The sequence below is a fragment of the Aythya ferina genome (assembly GCF_964211825.1).
Source record: "Aythya ferina genome assembly, chromosome: 5".
Classification (NCBI taxonomy): domain Eukaryota; kingdom Metazoa; phylum Chordata; class Aves; order Anseriformes; family Anatidae; genus Aythya; species Aythya ferina.
Window position 1 is genome coordinate 43,553,929 of NC_140301.1, and position 18,067 is coordinate 43,571,995.

The 18,067-nt window shown below is 50.1% G+C and overlaps 3 protein-coding genes across 4 annotated transcripts in view; 2 read left to right on the top strand and 1 right to left on the bottom strand.

Annotated features, from left to right (window-relative positions):
- The window catches only part of LSP1 (lymphocyte specific protein 1), a 40,133-nt gene extending 31,493 nt beyond the window's left edge, over positions 1-8,640 (top strand). For both annotated transcript variants that reach the window (XM_084520614.1, XM_084520615.1), the window contains exon 11: positions 7,316-8,640. The gene's annotated coding sequence lies outside the window, so the exon portion shown is untranslated. The remainder of the gene's footprint in view (positions 1-7,315) is intronic.
- PRR33 (proline rich 33) lies at positions 1,200-16,512 on the bottom strand. The gene is made up of 3 exons (XM_084520612.1): positions 16,369-16,512; positions 11,044-11,171; positions 1,200-4,252 (listed from the first exon to the last, which is right to left on the bottom strand). Exons 2-3 carry the CDS (start codon positions 11,062-11,064, stop codon positions 2,639-2,641), a joined length of 1,635 nt encoding a protein of 544 aa, XP_084376738.1. The 5' UTR covers positions 11,065-11,171; positions 16,369-16,512; the 3' UTR covers positions 1,200-2,638.
- TNNT3 (troponin T3, fast skeletal type) overlaps positions 12,350-18,067 on the top strand; it is a gene marked incomplete at its 5' end in the record, with an annotated part of 35,780 nt that continues 30,062 nt past the window's right edge. Inside the window, 2 exons of the mRNA XM_084520312.1 lie at positions 12,350-12,358; positions 12,671-12,747. Coding sequence (XP_084376438.1) covers positions 12,350-12,358; positions 12,671-12,747 — 86 coding nt within the window. The remainder of the gene's footprint in view (positions 12,359-12,670; positions 12,748-18,067) is intronic.

Here is an 18,067-nt window from a genome sequence, read left to right on the forward strand (position 1 = left end):
GAACAGCCACTGAGCAACACTGCTGTCCTATGGGCTTACTTACATAAATGTGTGGGTTTTGTTTTGTTTTTTCTTCTCTATGAATAGTAAAAGGACTGCAGCAGCTGAAGAGTCTTGGCTAGTTGATGTTCTTGAGCTTTTAGCTGGTTATTTTATGTGCTGAGAGGTCCCTGCTCCTTAGATTCTCTTCCCCATTACTATGTTCATCTTCTTTCCCTACTGCATGATCCCCTCATGTCTTTCTGCTCCCAAACCTTTCTGTCTCACCCTAACATCCCTCACTCAACACTATCTCATCAGCTTCCTAGTCACTTGAGCACAAGTAGTTTTTTCTTTCATCTTCTGAGCTGCAGGACCTCTGAGCAGGCTGCCGAGTAAGAGGTTTTCTCTAAGTGACAATTCGGTCTCTCACCAACTGCCTGAGGCTGTTTGACATTGATGCTGAACTTCACGCCCAGTGGTGCTCCCTTTCCCTCACTCATCACAGCAGCTCAGGCTGTGATGTGCTGCAAAGGCTCCGAAATAGGAGGTGGTGGAGATCTCCTGTTGCCTCTGGGCATCTGTTTTCCTGTCTGCAATGCTCTTGTGCCAGGGTCTGTCTCTGCAGGGCCCTTTTGTCCTGGGGAGGAAGGGCCAAATGTTCAGAAATGAGACCTGCCTTCCTCTAATTCCCTGTGGAAGCAGAGGTTCTCCATCACTGCACCAGGGTTGGGCTGCAGATGCAGCCTGGTGGGAAGCCTAGCAGATGTAGGACATAAGCCTCTCCTCTTTGCCTTGTGTGAGAGCTGCTCATTGTTCTGGGCTGCTGTGGGATAAAGTGGGTTAAAGCACAGCTGCTTCTGAAGCGGTGTTCTCTGGTCAAATGCAGTTAATCTCCCAACTCTAATCAGTATTGTTTGTCTTGCCTCTGTATGCAGACTTGTTCATAGGTGTCCATCTATTTGTGCTACAGCAAGGTGCCACTTCATCACTCTGATAAGGTCATCTTTATCTGCCTTTAATGTTAAGCACTTTACATGTTTTAAGCTGCAGTCTATTTGATTTCTTTTCCTATGTGAATCTTTCTCCATAATCCTGTCTTGCAGCGTGTTGAATTATCCTGCAAAGCTGATCTAGGATCCACTTGTGATTACTGAGGTGTTTCCAAATTACCTCTTTTCAGCTTTTTCTTGTGAATCTGGAGGTCAGAGGGAGGAGAAATCTAAGCTTTAGATACCTGGGATTTTGCTTTCTTCTATTTTTCCTCTTGAAGTAAGGAAGAGGATACAAAACAGAGGATAAGACTAGCAGAGTGGAAACTTCACTGAGCCCTTCTGATAGCATCATCACAAAATTGGAAGTCTGCAAAGCAGTAAAAAGGGCTTTTATTCCCCCTCCCCTTCCCCCAAGTCTATTTCCAGTTAGGCTTGGGGAAATTGTGCTCAGCTCTATATCCTCCGTATGTGAAGAGAATGTAAAGAGCCCTGTATCCAATTTCCTATAGGGCTAAACATAGCAATCCTATATCAGCTGTGTAGGAACATCCATCCCAGCATATGACAAAGTCCCTTGAGAGACAGAAATAGCTGGTCACCAGCTTTCTTGTTTATAAGCCTAGTTGTGATGGAGATGCAAAGGGGTGGCTGTAATGCTGGATAGGACAGTTGTCTCTGTGGATGGCTGGTGTCAGGGAATTTGTTTTAATTAGCTTTCTTTCAGGACATCAGGCACCAGAAAGTTTATAACTGTTGTAATGTGGCCCCTGAAAATGACACTACATAGGCTTAGCAGGATCCCCCAGGAAACAGCACCTTGTTAAATACACCAACTTGGATACTCATGTGCTGAAGCAGGCTCTTGCTGATTATCATGAAAACACTAAACCCAGCTGTACTTAAAAAAAAAAAAAAAAAGTAAAATACATAGCAGAACTTGATTATTGCAAAGAAGCTGGTCTTCTGTGTGCTGCAACTTACTAGACTGACCTAGAAGGGTGTGAAATGATAATGCCCAATTATTTTTGCAGTGGAACTGCTGTGTGAGAGCAGTATGGATTAGACTTCATGCTGTCCCTTTCCTGTGCCTCAGGTGAAGGGTTGTGTTTCCACCTAACTTCAGTACACTGCTGCAGGGTGCAGTGCTTGTGGTAGAGAGGCTAAGGAGGTGTTTGCTCTTAGAGTTCAGTTTCTAAGACACCCTAGACAAGATGTGGAGCAATGCAAACCCCTTCATGTCATCTCATCTACCACAACTTCTGTTTCTAGGACTTCTCTTGCTCTTAAGCAGAGTAAAATAAATTCAGGTTCTATCCTCCTCCTCTAAACTGGACTTCTTCTACAGGAAATTCCTCCTCTTTGCTGTGTCACCTCTCCCTGCCACATTACTGCATAGTGTTTGTCGTTGTCTATTTCTAAACCAAGTGTTTATTTTCTTGACTCATGACCTGTGGATGTGGTATGTTAGGCATTTAAGCTTATGTACATATACAGAATAACCCTTAAACCCTCAGCGTGAGGCTGCTGGCTTTGGAGGGGTTTTATTTTATTTTATTTTTTCCTGACACTAGGCTCTGTCAGGCAGAAAACCTAGTGGTAGGTGCTCTCGTGCTTGGCTCCCCGCAGGAACCTCTGGAGGATGGCTGTGGTTGAGCAGCTCGCCTTCAGTTGACTGACCACCCCGATGCTGTTCGGTTAAAGCTCCTGGTGTGCTCCTTGGCTCCTCGGGGTCCGTACCGGCCCACCTCGAACACAGTGCTGATCCTCGCCATGGGTTTGGCAGCCAGCTCTCTGAGTTTCCGGGCGTCGAAGCGTGGCTTGTGTAGAAGGATGGGCAGGCGGCGGGGAAGGAAGAAGCTTGCTTCTTTCTGCGCTTTCTTCTCTTCTGCTTGCTGTTTCCTTTCCTTGTTGACCGTCATCTGGTATAAAATAGCATCCCACATCCTCATGGCTCTCGATTTAAATGGTCTGATGTCTCGACTGATGACTTCTTGAGAGCTGTCCTTCTTGTTCCCTTCCTCCTGCCCCAGCTTTTCTGTCTCAGGCTCGGGGAAGCTGGGTGTTTCTGGCTGCACCATCAAGTGCTTCCTGAGGCGATGCCAGCCATCGGCCCCAGGTCTTGCTGCTTCCCCTGATGCTGCTGCTGGCTCTGCTTTGAGGGAAGGGCTGGTGTTGGGTAAGCTGGGGGCTGGCTGGGGGTGCATGGCATGTTCTACCTTTGTGTCTGCAGGTGTGGCCCCTGTGGTGTCAGCTCGGGCAGGGCTTTCTGTTTCTGGGTGTGCTGGCCTCCAGGGAGTGCTGGGTATTGATGGTTTTAAGCACTCCCTGTCTGCCTCAGGCAATTCAGGAGCTCTCTCTGATCTGGGTATTTCTGTGTTGCTTCCATGGGCTGTAACTTCATGGGAGTGGGCATCAGAGGTGCTGGGTTTGGGCAAGGGGGCTGTGGTGGGCTCTTGAGGAGAGGCAGGCCTGGGAGTGTGGTGAGGGGGCTCTGCCTCTGCAGCAACAGGAAGGGGGGGCTCCAGCGTGGGAGCCGGGGCCTTGCTGTCATCAAGTGGTGCAGGTATCTGCCCTGGAGATGGTTCAGATGCTGGAGGAGAAGACCTTTGTTCTTCACTGCTCGTGGTTGCTTGGGTCTGGCTTGTTGGTGTCTTGGCCCTGGGTGCCTTGACGCTGCGGAAATAAGTGTGCACCTTGGTGACGTAGGTAACCTCCGGTGCCCTTTCTTCATGGGGCGTGCTGGAAGGAGGAGGCTGGGGGACAATGAGTATGGAAGGGTTGTCTGGGGCAGGAAGGTGGGCATCCGGGCCGCCGGGCTGCTGCGGGGTCTGGGGAGCACCTGGCCTGTGTGAAGGGGGCTCGGCTGGTGGAGTTGTGAACCTGAGGTGCTCAGCGATGCGCCTCTGCTCCGTGACCTTCAGGACAAAAGGCTTGCCCCTCCGGATCGGGGAGGGGACACGGTGCTGGGTGATGGGCCTGACAGAGAGGTGGCTTGTGAGGCTGGTGCAGGCGGGAGCTGCAGCTTCGGGGGTCTCTGTGGGGGGAAGGCTGTCATGCTCCAGGTCAGAGCTGGCCTCGTTCACAGGGGAGAGGCTGGACCGAAAGGACTTGGATTGCTCTGCAGCTAGCAGGGCGTTCTTCTTGGCTGCCTTCTTCAGCAGCTGCTGGAGCCGCAGGTTGTCCTTGCGGGGCTTTGGGAGCGTGGGAGGGGGGGAGAGGTGGTGACGGGTGGGAGCGGGCTGGACGGAGGATGAGACCGTGATCAACATTGTCATCTCCTGGAAGGAAGCACAAAGCTTAGGGTAGACGTGGGCTCACCCCTGGGCTAACGCTTCCTGGGGTGCAAGTTGGGAATGTCTCATAGTTTTCCAAATCCCAGCTATTAATACCCTGACACAGTGCTGTGTGCAGCAGGGCAGCCATAAACTGCGTGTGTCACTTGAGGCCAAGTCAATACCGGCTTTGATTTCAGCTGGCAGAAGGGCATCCCTGTGAAAGGCAGGATTTAAAAAGCTGAGCTTATCTGGTGGGAAAGTGCCTTGTCATAACGCTAGCTCTGGCGTTTCCTTGCTGTGGCAGCCTCCTTTATTTGCACTTGTTAGTCTTTAAGACAAAACCTAGTTTTTCCTTTCTGTTAAGGATCCTTGCTGCTGTCCTCCCAGTACAACACATTTTCCAGCAAAACAGAAATAGGCTGTGGTCTGGACAGGTTCTCCTTTCTAGTGGCAATCACACCTGGAACCCCATCAGCTGAAACTGCTGCTCATGGCAGAATGCAGAGCTGCTCTCCCAGCTCTCTGCCACCAGCTCACTGGAGCAGCACTTTGCTGTTGCTGCTGTTCCCTTTCTGCTGAGCCCTGTGCGGACTCGCTGTGCTGGGGGCAGCAAGGTAAACCTAGTCCCAGTTCTCCTCTTTCTCCTTCTCAGCAAGGCTGGGGAACACCAACCACCCAGCCTCAACTATTTGGCAGCTCCCAGAAGGAAATGTGACTCTGCCCTGGCTCTCTCTCAGTGCAGAGTTGCTGAGTTTTGCTATGAAATGAAGCATAAACCACCGAGCCACTTAATCCTCAGTGCTGGATACAGCTGAGCATCCTGAAACAAGGAAGAGACAGCGTGATGTCAGGGTTGCCCAGAGGGGCTATTGCATGTGCTCTGCTTAGTGGGATTGCAGCCTGAGCATCAGTCCTGAGGCACAGGGTGTAGCGTGATACCACGGTGCAGAACTGCCCCTAAATAAAGCTCTCAGAAGAGCAGAATGGATATTTGTGCTTGCGCACCTGGTGTTGCCTTTGGGCTCATGGAAGCTCATCCACACTGAGCAGATGATGCATTTACCAAAACAGTTCCTGGAGGAGGGGAAAGGAGGATGACTCTTCCAAAAAAAAAAAAAAAAGAAAGAGGGAGGAAAAGGGAAGAGAAGCACTGAAGAGGTGTCATGTGGGTGAGCTGCCCTCCAAAGCAGAAGCTGTGCTGGGCATGGGCTGGGCAGCACCTAGCAAGCAGTGCTCTGCTCCCAGCTGGTGCATTTATTTCAGCTGCAGCTATGAGAAACCTCCCAGCATTTTGGCGAGGGGGCTCGAGGGGATTTGGGCAAGCTGGGGTGACAACTGTTGAGCATTCCCAGCAGCTTATCAGCTTCATGCCTTAGGCACAAGGCTGGGATTAGGATCTGCACTATTTCCAAGAGCTGCTCCTGGAAACAAGTGTGTGATGGCCCCAAAAAAGGCTGAGAGCCCACTCCATCATATACCTGCTCTTTTCCCCAGCACTGTAGGTATTATGTGTGTGTTTTTCTGGGTCAGAAAGCCAAAAAGCCTCAGTTGGAGGGGTTGTACTTGCTGTTCAATGCTATTCTGGTTCTGTTTGCACAGGAATTGGAAACTGCTTAGGTCATTTTTATCCGCTGCAGTATGAACTAGTACACTTGCCTGATGTTAGGATGCATTGTGGAATGATTTCATCCATCCCAGGTTAATGTGGTCCCATGAACAGCATACCTTACAAGATGATCTGTGGTCTAGCAGCATTGCTAAGCCAGAATTTTAAGGTTGAACTGCTCAGGCTTGATGTGTTGTGAATACTAAAGAGGCAGGGCAATGAACTTCCCAATGACTGATCAGCTCTGAGTGCTCTTGACCTATGGACTGCTGCATCCCAGAAAAATGTGGCTTCTCACATGGGTAAAAGGGCAGGATCTGGGTCTTGCTGCAAACTGTGCCAGATCCTAGAGAGGAAGGCATGGGGGGTGGGGTGTGTGTGTATAAATTTAGGTATAGTGCACATGCACCAAGAAAACTCTTCTAACAGAAGTTAGGCTGGCTTGTGCCCTGTGACCTCAGGATCTGTAGTCTGTGCTCTTAAGATCACTCTTGCTCCTGTCTCAGCATCCCTCTAGCTTGGCACCTGCTGTGCTGTGGGTATTAGAGAGCCCTAATGGTTGATGAGGTCTATGGCATGTCTGTGTGTTTGGATAGAGAAGCAGTGAGATGTGATGAGGCAGCAGAAGGAAGCCAGCTCTTAATTTGTTTGCCTCCCCTGTCATGCTTGGCTTTGTCTGAGTCTCCTTCAGAGCTTTGTGTGCTAGGGAGAAATCCTGCAACCAGCAAGGCTTGTGAGCGGCTTCTCCCGGCTGCACAACGAAGCAAATGCGAAGGGAAAGACAGCTCTGCTTGCTTGCCAGCAGGAAGGCCAGAGCTTAAAACCTGGGGATGGTGGGGAAACATACTGCTTGGGTGGGCTTGTGATGAGCTGGAAAGAAACATATCTGGAAACTGAGTCGAGAGGCTTTTAAGGGGTTAATCTGGTCTGCTCTTGGTCTACCACCCCTGGACCCCAACCTGGGACCAGAAGGGAGTGTCTCGGTGTGGAGGAGCCATCCATCACTGGCAGACAAGGCATTAGTGTGCCGGGTCCCTTGGCAGTGCCAGCTGTCCCACATGGAGCAGACCAGGAGCTGCAGGAACCCGATACGGCCACAGATGGTCCTGGGCAGAGCTGGGGCTGCAGGAACGTGCTCCAGTGGCTTTGGGCTTGGAAGGGAACCTGCTAATGGCCTCCTGGGGTGGAGGAGGCTGGTGGGAGTGTGCCCTTTCCTCTGCCTGGGCAGTTGTGACCTCTGGGCATCAGCTGGGGCAGCCAAGCCCTGGATGCAGGGATGCCTGGGGCTGCAGCTGCCCTGCCACATAGTACAGCTGGCTGCCCTGCAGTGCAAAAGCTCTTATGGGTAGCAAAGTGGTTTGCAGAGCTCTGAAAACAAGTGGGAGAAAGCCACCTTTAATTGCTAGACAAAACAGCCCTGCCACAAGCATGCTTAAATTTTTTGTTCTCTTGTCTTACAGCTGAGCTTGGTCCTGGCTCAATGCAATCCTCAATGCCACTATTTCCTCTGCTCCACAGAAGATAATGAAAGGATGTTTCTCTTCTCCTCCTGCCTGACGTCGGTCTGCCTCAGTACAGCCTGACTCTCCTTTTGGGGTGTGAGCAACACCCTGTGCTGCCTCCGGCTGGATGCAAGGAACGAGATCAGCTGGCAAAACCAATCCCTGTTTTAACCTCCTATGTGACTCTTTGGCTTTTTTTATTATTATTATTGTTAAATCTGTCTCCCCTATGGAGAAGGGAGGCTGTGGCTCTGCTCCCTCCTCTCTCAACTGATGGAAGAGGAGGAGCTGCTGTCCTGCCCAGCCAGCAAGGCTTCTGCTGCATGGTGAACCACTTCTGACTCTTGGTGGCTGGCTGGGTGCTGGGAGAGAGGGGGGAACTCGCGAGAAACCCAGTGACAACTGGTGCATGGAAGGCTTGTGATGGGCAGGGACCCCATGTCACCCCATGGGTGAAACTTTCCCCTGTTTACAGCACAGCCTCTGCAACATCTGCTTCAAGCATCTTCCATCTCTGTGTGTATGTCAAATTATATTTGACTTAATCCTGTTTTTTTGATAATCCTGTTTTTTTTTTGATTGTCCTTTAATCACAGTCAAGTAGCCATGCTGCAGTGTTCCTGACACTTCTCCACTTTGACAGTGGCAGTGCCAGCTTTGTCTCAAAAAGCTGAGCCTTCTCTCCATGTCTGTCATGGGTGTGAGGTCTCCTTGTCCAGGTGAGGAGTGCTGGTTGCTGGCATCATCTCCCTTCTCTCAGGAAGGGATTTGCCTGAGCCCCCAAGCTAGGGAACAAACAATTGAAATCTCTCTTCTGAATGTAAAAGGTGTTGGGCACACTGACAACTTGCATGCTGTGCTCCTGTGGAAGGGCAGGAGATATGGGAAATGGCAGCTTCTCTTATGCTGGGGGACACCAAGGTGAAATGGCATCCTCGTGAGTTGTTGGCAGAGGTCAGGGCTTGCTGTAGACATGGGGAAAATGAGCCCCTGAAGTGTGGCACTCTGCTTTCCAGGCCTCAGCTCTGTAAGCCAGCTCCAGAGCTCTCCCATGTCTTCATACATGGTGTTAGCACACCCCTGACCCTTTCTTTAAAGTCTTATTCCTGTCCTCTTCTCACAAAGGCTCTCAACATAATTTTGCAATTTGCTTCTGCCCTCCTGGAGGAAGGGCAGCCTCTCTCTCCTCCTGCATCAGTTTGCTTTCTGCTTAAATTTATGGCATGTCCTGGATTATTTTTTTTGTAAGCATTTAATAAAATTTGAGGAAGATGTTGTAACAATGCTAACTCTGAGGATTTTGTTGATGTAGGAATTCCTGAAGCAAAGCTGATCTCAAAACCCCTGCAACTCCCTTCCTGAGCAGAAATTGGAGGAAAAGAGACATCAGGCTGAGTGACAAGATGAAATGAGCTTGATACATGCTGGAAAAACATGCTTTTCCTGGGCCTGCTCTGTTTAAGAGATTCTTGCCTTGCTGTTTTCCCTGTTACTGGGGGGGATGACTTAGGATGGGATGAGTGGTGTTTGGGTGAGAGGTGGAGTGGCATGCAGAAGGCTTTCCAGAGCCATCAGCATGGAGAAGCAGAAAGCTCAGCTGCCCAGCTAATAGACCTGAGAAATCAGGCTTCAACTAAAGTCACTGGAGAAGTCAGCTATAAAAATCCTCTGCAGCCTGCTCACACAGCTGAGATGAGGCCGATGTAGCTGTCTGCGTGGGCACCCAGCCCTTCAGTGAGCTGCCTGCCCTATCTGCAACTGTCTAATGAAAAACCTCTTATGGAGGTGACCTTGTAGGTAATAGCACTTCTGTCATGTTGGGACAGTGCGTAGCCTGCACTACCCTTGCTTTCTAAAAATGTTCAGAGCAGGAACCCTCTGATTTCACTTCTTTATTTTTTTTTCTGTACAAGAAAGACTTCCTCTTGTCACCTTGTTGCCTACTGATATCACCCAGCCCCCTCTGTCCTCTGCTTCAGCTCCTCGGGGAGGCAGAAATTTGAGGAGCCATGGCCAGCGTCTGGACACATCTTTGTTCCTTCTACACATCCTCTGCTGAGCTGTGACTTCCAAGTGAGGCCAGAGCAGTAGCAGTGTGGTGTATGAAGATGTCCCTGCCTGAGGTGAAAGCCACCCTGTGGGGGTGCAAAGGGTTCACAGCATTTTGTTTTGACTCCATCCTGCAGCTGGCAGGAGGGAAGAACAGCCACAAACTAATTCTCCTGCCAGCGTGGGAAAGCCCTGGAGTGTGCTTGTGTGAGATCGCTCTGAAATGAAGCTGCAGCAAGTGTGCTACTTGTCTTGTTCTGTAGCAGGCTTTAGGGCTGCTTTTCAGTTTGCTTTACCAGATAATTCTATGTGAGAGATGGGATTGAAAAGCACTGCCCATAACCATTGCAATGCCTATTTCCTGCAGCGTTTGAACTTGGGGAAAGCTTAGCTGATGGAAAACTGGAGTCTCTTCTGGATGTAATGTCTTCATTGTGCTTGTCCTGCCTCAAAACCAGGGGCTTGACTACTTCTGCTTCTCTTTCCAGGTATAAGATAAGTATAGGCCTGTTTTATGACTGTCCTTATGAGTATATGCTGGCTAATTAACAGATCTCTGCTCACTGCTTGCTTGCAGCTCCCAGTGAGGTGCTGGACACCAGGGTCTAAAGTTTCCTTGAAATGTGCCTGCTCTCCGAAGGAAAGGTCAGGGTCTGAGGCACCTGGGCCTGAATGTCAGAGCTTTGCCTCCCACCACCACCTCAGGGAAGGGAAATAAACAAGCCCGAAGAGCAGGGCATCTATAAATAATGAGATGGCAGCTGATCGGCTGCAGAACAAGACTCTGAGGTGGCTTATTCCTATCTCTTGCTAGCTCAACACACTTTCCCTAATGCCTTTTTTTAAAGTAAATAAAGAATGGATCTGACAGTGACAAAAAAAAAAAAAAGATTTAGCGCTTGCTTAAAAATGATGGACCTCTTACAAGGATCCTGATGATGGTAACAAGACAGACCATGGGTGATTTCCCTGGGTTTTTTGCATTGGGTCCCCAGAGGGTTGTGGTGGTGGTGGAGCAGTTTGTTTTAGATCATAAATTTCAGGAAGGTGCTTAATCTCTTCATTACTTGAAGTGACAGTGGTTTAGTGATGCTAATGACATGCACTTTTTGTCCTTCAAAGAAGGACTTGGGGCTTTCAGGAGTGAGGGGAAGAACAGAGGGAGGTTGGAAATACCTCAGGGGAAAACTTAATTGGGATTTCCGTGAGTAAGCACTTTAAAGCATGAAAGCAGCAGAGTGTGAGCGTAATTACTGAACTGAAGGTGCTTGGCTGGGCTAGGAGCCTCACTCGCCTCCTCCAGGGATGGCCCAAAACAGCAGGTACTGGTCCTGGCCCTCACCCTGCTGCTTGGGCCTCATCCTTGCTATCAGGCTGCCTCCTCCACTGAGGGGTAAATAGCCTGAAACCAAAAGCCTAGATATGTCTTAAATTGCCCAGCCTCTTTCTTTACCTTCAGAAAGACATCTAGCCTGGCTTTAGGGCATGCATGGAGGATCTACTGAATCCCACAGGGGTGTCCAAAGCAGATGGAGGGAGCGCACCTCCCAGAGTGAACAGCTGAGTGATGGAGCAACAAACTACTGCAAAAATTAGGAATCAACATCAAGTAAGGAGAGATGAAACTCGGTACTTACTGATGTGTAACTTTTTTCCATCTGCAATCATTTGCATGTTGGGTGCCTCATGTTTGGTGTACAGGACTAGCAGGTCATCGTTCCTTCAAGATCATTTCAGGTGCTGTTGTCTTGTGATTTTCAGAGCCCTGTAAGTTCAAAACATCATATGGAAAAGAGTATTTACAGTAGCCAATAAGTACAGGAGGTTTCTCAAAAATAAAATGAGTCCTTTTTGAAAGCATGAAAGGTTCCATTGCCTAAAATAAGAGTGAAGATGGGCTATCGAGTAACACCATTGCATGCTTCCAGCTTTGGATCTGCAAAGTTTGGCATCTGAGGCACCAGAGAAGTGAAGGGCAGATGATGGTGATGGTGCCAGGATAGATATTCTAGCAGGATAGCTCCAGGCAGTGAAACCAGTTGGAGGTTTTTCAAGTTTGCCGGTCAGATTTACAGTTTTGAAAAAGTCAGGGTTGCAAAATGCAAATTTGAAGCTGTGCTTTGATTGTTAGTGTCCCTGGAGAGGGAGAGCATGAATCGTGGCTACGTCCGCCCTTGATCCTGGCATGATGTGTGCTGTATTCAGGGGTGTAAGCATGGAAAGTGCAGTGCTGGGAGCAGAGGAGAAGTGGCTTGGAGTTGCTGGATTGGGCAGGCAGCAATGAATTTTGGTTGGAGGACCAGGGGAGCTTTTCTGTCACTTGTATCAGCTGTATACAGGCAGATTTGGGGTTAAACCAGTCCTTAGGAGCCACCTTCAACCCTGACTCTTCTGCAGGTGTTGAAGGTGCTTATTGGTCAATAGGATCAAGCATCATGCGGACTGGGAAATCTGTGGCCCAGGTGGGCTCCTCTCCTGTTGGAGGTGAGCTCTCCATTTGCTTTTTCCATCTCTACCTCTCTGACGAATAGTGAAATTGTGCCTGTCTCTGCACTGACCCGTGGAAAGATTTGGGGTGGATGCTCAGTCCTGCATGCAAGTACCTTAATGCACTTAATTCCTCCTTGGCTGATGACTTTAACATCTCAAAACTGCCACTGTCTTTTAGGAATGCTAATGACTTTGTGCATCTCTAACACTGAAAACATTGCTGGGAAAAACAAACAAACGAGAAAACCAATAACAGCCAGAGGCAATCCAACTGGAAACTTAGGAAAACAAACAAACAAAACAACAAAAAATCAACGAAAACCACTTTATGAATAAGAAAACTTAAATAGAATTTAAAAACGCCTAAGGACACATTGTACTGTGCTCTGCTACTGTCACCGCTGAAACCAGACGACCCTAATAAGTGCATTCACAGCAGGCGCTGTATGAACGATGCACAAGGTTGGTTTGCATTTGCATCTGATGCTGAAGTAAGAGGTCTTTGGATCCATCCCTATTTATTTTGCAAGCATGCAGAGTTTTCCCCTCTGTCAGGCTTAGAGGGGGATAAGATGGGGCAGATTCTCCTACTGATGGGGTTTGGCAGAGGGGATGACATGCTGGTGTCCTCCATGGAAGTGTTGGTTGAATTCCTCCCTCCTGATGCAGCAGGGAAAACTGTGGTATCAGGAAGATGGATGCAGACATACATAGGTAGTTTGCTCATTAATATGAGCTTGTTTTTTGCCCTTTATTCTCCTTTTTATACCCCAGAAATGTAGAAATGTCATGGAGCTACCATCTGAAGGTGTTGGCAGCCTGCGGTTCCCCAGCCACCCTCCAGGATTCAGGTAGGTGAAACAATGCTGCTGCAAATACTTGTTCCATCTTCTCTTAAGGAAGGCCCTTGTTTTGTGTGAATGCTCATGAGTTCCTGTAGCCTGGAACCTCCCTCACACCACATAAAGATGCTGTCCTGACTGCTACAGCTGCTCTTCATAGATGAAAGTATCAGGTGGGATTTGGGGGCTTGCCTCTGGATCTCTGCTCTCGGCTCTGTTATCTTCCCTTTCGTTTTTACTGCAGAAACAGAACTGAAAGACTCCTCCCTGAAACACTTGGGATGGGGTTTGGGCATGGCTGTGGAAAGGGCTGGGTATTGGAATGGATTCCTCAAGAGTCACAAGCGCTGCCCCAAGGCCTTTCTGGCTAGGATAAGGGAGAGACAAGTAACCAAACGTTGACTCCTGAGGTCCCGACCCCAAACACTAAGCGTGGGTGTTAGAGGAGCCTGGGGGAGCCTGGTCTTTGCTTATTCCCTCTGAGTTGTGTTTCACATTCCCCAGGATCCCGTCATCACCGGTAAAATGGCAGCGGCCTGCTGAGACTTAAATAGAGGAGGCGATTTTAAAGTTTAAGGCTATTCTGATCTCTGCTTGACCTGCTGCATGAAACAGGTTATTGGATTTTACCCAGGAACAGAAAATAATTAATTATATATATATATATATATTCTGTCCTTTCTCTGAGGCTGCTTACATAGTCTCTATCTGATCTGTCTTTTTATTGGCAGCTACTCCAATTAAATCAGAAAGAGTGTTTCATGCACACAGGGCACCTGCTGTAACCTTGAGCTGCTGATCAAAGCCCCCTGCAGAAATTCTTTCTCTAGGCTGTGAGAAAGAAGAAAGGGAGGAAACCTGGATAAGAATTTACGTTTCCTTCCCACTTCTCTGACTCCTGCTTCTCACCTGCCTTAAACCATGGTAAAAAGGTTGATAATTGCAAGTGTCACCAACTAGAAAAACAAACTTCTCACCTCTTTCCCAGTCAGCTCTACAGGTTTTCCTGGATAACTTCAAGTGCTACAGTGTCTGTGTAAGTGGGCAAGTGTGCCAGAAATGGAAAAAAAAAAAAAAAAATCTTAATATTTTGGTTTGGAAATATTCAGATAGGACTTCGGGGGGGAAACTAAACCCACCAAAGGAACATTCTGACTGTGAATGACAGAAGCATGCAAGCAAAACCCTTTTTCCTTGCAAGCAGTTTCACTTTGGGTAACAACCCATTTCAGATACACGAACGTGTCCCTGCAAGCTCCTCTGCAGCTGCAGCATGAGGGTGCAAGTGCAGAACCAGGGGTGAGCTTGGCTTGGGAAGGACCTCAGGAGATCTTCTGGCCAAGCGGGATCAGCTTTGATACTGGATCGCCTTGCTCAGGGTCAGCAGCCGGTGAATAAGAGATTAATTTCAGGAGTTAGGTCTCTCCTGTGTAATTGCCTGTTTCATAGGAAGGATGTGGCTGACTTTATTTGCAGACTCTGCAGCCCCTAATGAACGTGTGGCTGCCCATTGACCGATGCACGAGGAGCACGGGGGCCGGCAGGATTAAGGAAAGATGCACGCGTTTGGCTGAGCCGTGAGCCTTTCTGAGAGCTGTAAAATTATCAGGGCTAATGTGCATGCACGAGCATGTTGAAGAGTATGAGGGGCCCTGGGGCCTCTCCCCCTCCGAGTGCCTGGGACCGCTGCAATAGGTCAGCCAACAGCCACAAAAGATGAGAAGGGCTGATTTCAGCTCCCGTGCAAGCGGCCCTGCTATGCTGTGTATTCCTGTGGCCTGTCTCAAGTAACCAGCCTGGGTGCTCCTACCTACCCAAAAGAAATGTGATATTTGGGTAGGTTTCTTCATGGAAACTTCTCCAGGTCTCTGTCCCAGCCTCTGGTCCCTATCCAAGGAGGAACACAGTTTTTTTGTTTTGTCGTCCAGGTGGAGATGCTGTCACCGCAAAAGCACGTTGGGCTGTGGCTTGTGGTCAGCAGGTGGACGGATTTAGTGCATTTTGAGCCCTTGGTTTGTGCCTGTGACCTGCTCTGCATGGCCTCAGTGCTGTCTCCTAGCCTGGGTGCTGTGTGGTGGGTGAGAGGAGGCTCTCCAAAGAGAGGTGCTCACTGCACCCTCACCTAGCAACATCAGTAGGTTTTGGTAGAAATGAGGCCACAGCTGGACTTGAGCAGTCATCACTCCCATGTTGCGTTGATGCTGAGAGTAGGGAACACGAGGCAGGTGGTGGTGGTTCCTTTGCTGGCGTGGCTGCATGGCAGCAGCTCAAAGGTGCACATGTTTTTTGCTGCTGGTGCAAGGAGAAGATGCTCAGAGATGATGTGCAAAGTGCATATCCCGGGTCAGGAGGATCTGCAGTAAACCGAGTCAAAGCTGGCAAAGGATGAGGCATATGTAGTTTGTGTGAGTAGCACGGGGTGTGTGGCAAAGGCTTGAAACAAATGCTGGAGAGGGTGATGGTCACACGCTAAAGCTGATGGAGAGACCCACAAAGCATTGGAGTGGACTGTGGGGAACAAACCTTGCTTGTGAGGCAGATGATGGCAGAGCAAAGGAAGGATACATGCATCAGATGAGCCACCTTTTGGAGGGATGACACAGGTCCTCTGCTCCAGTGGGAAGAGAGAGCCAGACCAGCTGGGACTGGAAACACAATGCCCAGCTCAGGACAGCATGGATGAGACGTGGGACATGGAGATGAGTGCTCCTGATGGAGGCAACTTTAGGACAGTACTGAGTAGCCAGGTAGGAGGGAGACACAGCATGGAGGTGCTGCATTACACCATGATGGGAATTAACCTGGAGCAACTTGTCCAGATCAAGATTGGAACTAAGCACAGATGTGTGCATGTGGGAGCTAAGGGGATGCCACAGGGAACGATGCTTGCATCTGGTTTATTTTCTGTCAGAGGCAGCAGACTGTCTCCTGCATCTCCATCCCCAGGATGCTGTGCCCCATAAAACAGTAAACCAAGACCAGATGCCTGCACCTGAGCAATACCATGGAAAGCAAAGAGCTGCAAAAGAGCTGGCTACCTATCTGCCCATCCTGTATCAACACTTATTTTGCTCTTTTCATGGCTCTGCCAACACGTGTTGGTGTGGAGCATCTGAGCTGAGATGTCCCATCAGCAGCAAGGACAACCTATGAAGGACAGGCAGGTGAAGTAGGCTGGGGAAGACCTTTGCCAAACAGATTTCACGGCAAACATAAAAGGAGAAATAGGCAGGGGGCTCCCCTCTGGTACATCCCCGCTCTGTAAATACAGTATTTCTTGGAGACGTGCCCAGCCACTGGAACATCAATGAAACTGAGCCAGTGGAAGATGGCAAAAATGCTGAATGATGCCCAAAACACAGCCTGAAAGCTGCTCTGCTCTGCTGGTACTTTCAGGGAGCTGGGGCTGGGGAGAGAAAAGGCTGTGGAGCCTGGTCTGGCTGTGTGTCCCTGGGCACCCACCCATCCAGCTCCAGGATGGTGCAAACCTGTCTGCACCATCCTCTTCCCACCCAGTGAGTAATGAGAGCATCGCCTCAAGCCGAGTTTCAGGAGGCAGGCGAGGGGGTAAGCTGCCGGCCAGCCAGGAAGCACAAGCTGCAGAAGGGGATTTTTGCTCATGCACATTACCTGGTGCATGGGAGGCTGCAGCGTCGTGCTCCACGTCTTTACAAGCTCTTCTCTACATCCTCGCTGGGGGACCCTTTCCTGCAAGTGGCAGGGAAAGAGTGGACAGGAATCGATCTGTGACCCGGGCCAAAAATACCACCAGCCCTGCAGCTCCTAAAGGTTTCCTCCGCTCCTACAGGCTGGGAGGAAGGGGGTGCCCGAGCTGCCAGGCACACCGACGGGCATGCTCTGCAGCGCGGGACGCCTGCCAAAGGGGGACGGAGGGAGGGGACGGGGAGATGGAGCCTGCGAGGTCTGGTGAAATGGGAACTGTGGTGAAATGGGAACTGTGATCTGCTGCGATCCTCTGCTGGCACAGCCCTGCAACTGCTGAGGGAGCCTAGGGGGTGAAAGCCTTGGGGGCTCCTTGGCTGGCAGAGCACCGAAAGGCTCCTGACCAGGTGCTGGGGTGACTGGGGGGTTCAGGTGCCTGGGGCTTGCCCTCTCTGGGATGTCTTTTCTTAAACAGGGCTTTCTTATCACACTGGGAAAGGCTCTGAGTGTGGCTTGAGGTCGGGCACGCTGTCTTGCTGTGCTCCTGCTCTGCTCTTGGATCTTAGCGAGAGGTGGCCCCACGCTGCACACAAACCCCATGCGTTACGTGCTGCTGACTTCTGACACACCATTTGGCTGCCTGTTTTAAAGAGCGTTGGGCAGCAGCAGGTCCCCAAGCTCCAGCACAACATGCATTTTGAGAGCAGCAGGGGAGATCCCTGCCCAGCCAGGAGAGCAGAGGCAGCTGCTGAGCATTCAGACCAGGAGAAGCAGCATGCCAGGACCATGTTTTAAGCAACACCACAGAGCTCCAGAGGCCCCACGTTTCATTTCCAAGCTGCCTTTGCCTCAGATACCCCTCTTCAAGCTTCATTTGCCTGGTGGCAGTGTAAATATAGAAACACAAGCCCTGCAGTTTTTTTCTCCAAACATGTCCCTCCCATCTAAGCATCATCTGTGCGAGTCCTCCAGCTGCTCCTATACATGGTATGACCTTTTTTTCCCCCCTTCCCCTTGCTCCTCTCCCCTCTCAAGCCCCGCTCCCTTCCCTCCCCTGCCCATCGTGGGGTCCCAGGGCCAATCGGCTCCTCCAGCCGATCGAATGTCACTATAACTTGAGGGCTGCATCACCTTGGGACGCTCGCAGAGCCCAGCCCGTGCTGAAGGGAGCTCGGTGTTTCTCTCCTCTCCTCCCAGGTAAGCAGCAGGTTTGAATGGAGGAGGATCAAGGGGAGGGCTGGGGGTTTGTAGGATCTGGGTTCCTGCACGGCTCTGAGTGTCCCCCCTGAGGACAAAGCACTTCTCCTTCTTCTATTTGGTTGGGCACCACACAAGGTTACTGTTAACTGTGGAGATTTGGATGCCGTGGACTTGCAAAGATCAGTGGTGGGGGGAAAAGATCCTTCCAAAGCCCAGAGCTGGGGATGAAGTGGTGTCTCTTGGGGTCAAGAAGGCAAACATTGTGCTCAGGAAAACCTCTGATGGGAAAAGGGATGGCCATGGTGGGAGGGATGAGGGGCAGGGCAACCAGGCAAGGAGGTGTGGGGCTGAGAAACACCAACGCAGTCCTGGAAAACTGTCCTCCTCCCATGGGAAAAGAAGAAAACTAGGGAAGGAACCCCTCTAGGAGGAAGGGGGTGAGGGATTCATTTGCGCTATGGGATGC

Excerpts from the sequence above, each read along its gene's own strand:
- PRR33 (XM_084520612.1), bottom strand. The coding sequence starts at position 11,064 with ATGGAAAAAAGTTACACATCA. Across the intron at positions 4,253-11,043 it reads TGGAAAAAAGTTACACATCA|GAGATGACAATGTTGATCAC; the intron begins GTAAGTACCGAG and ends GCTTCCTTCCAG.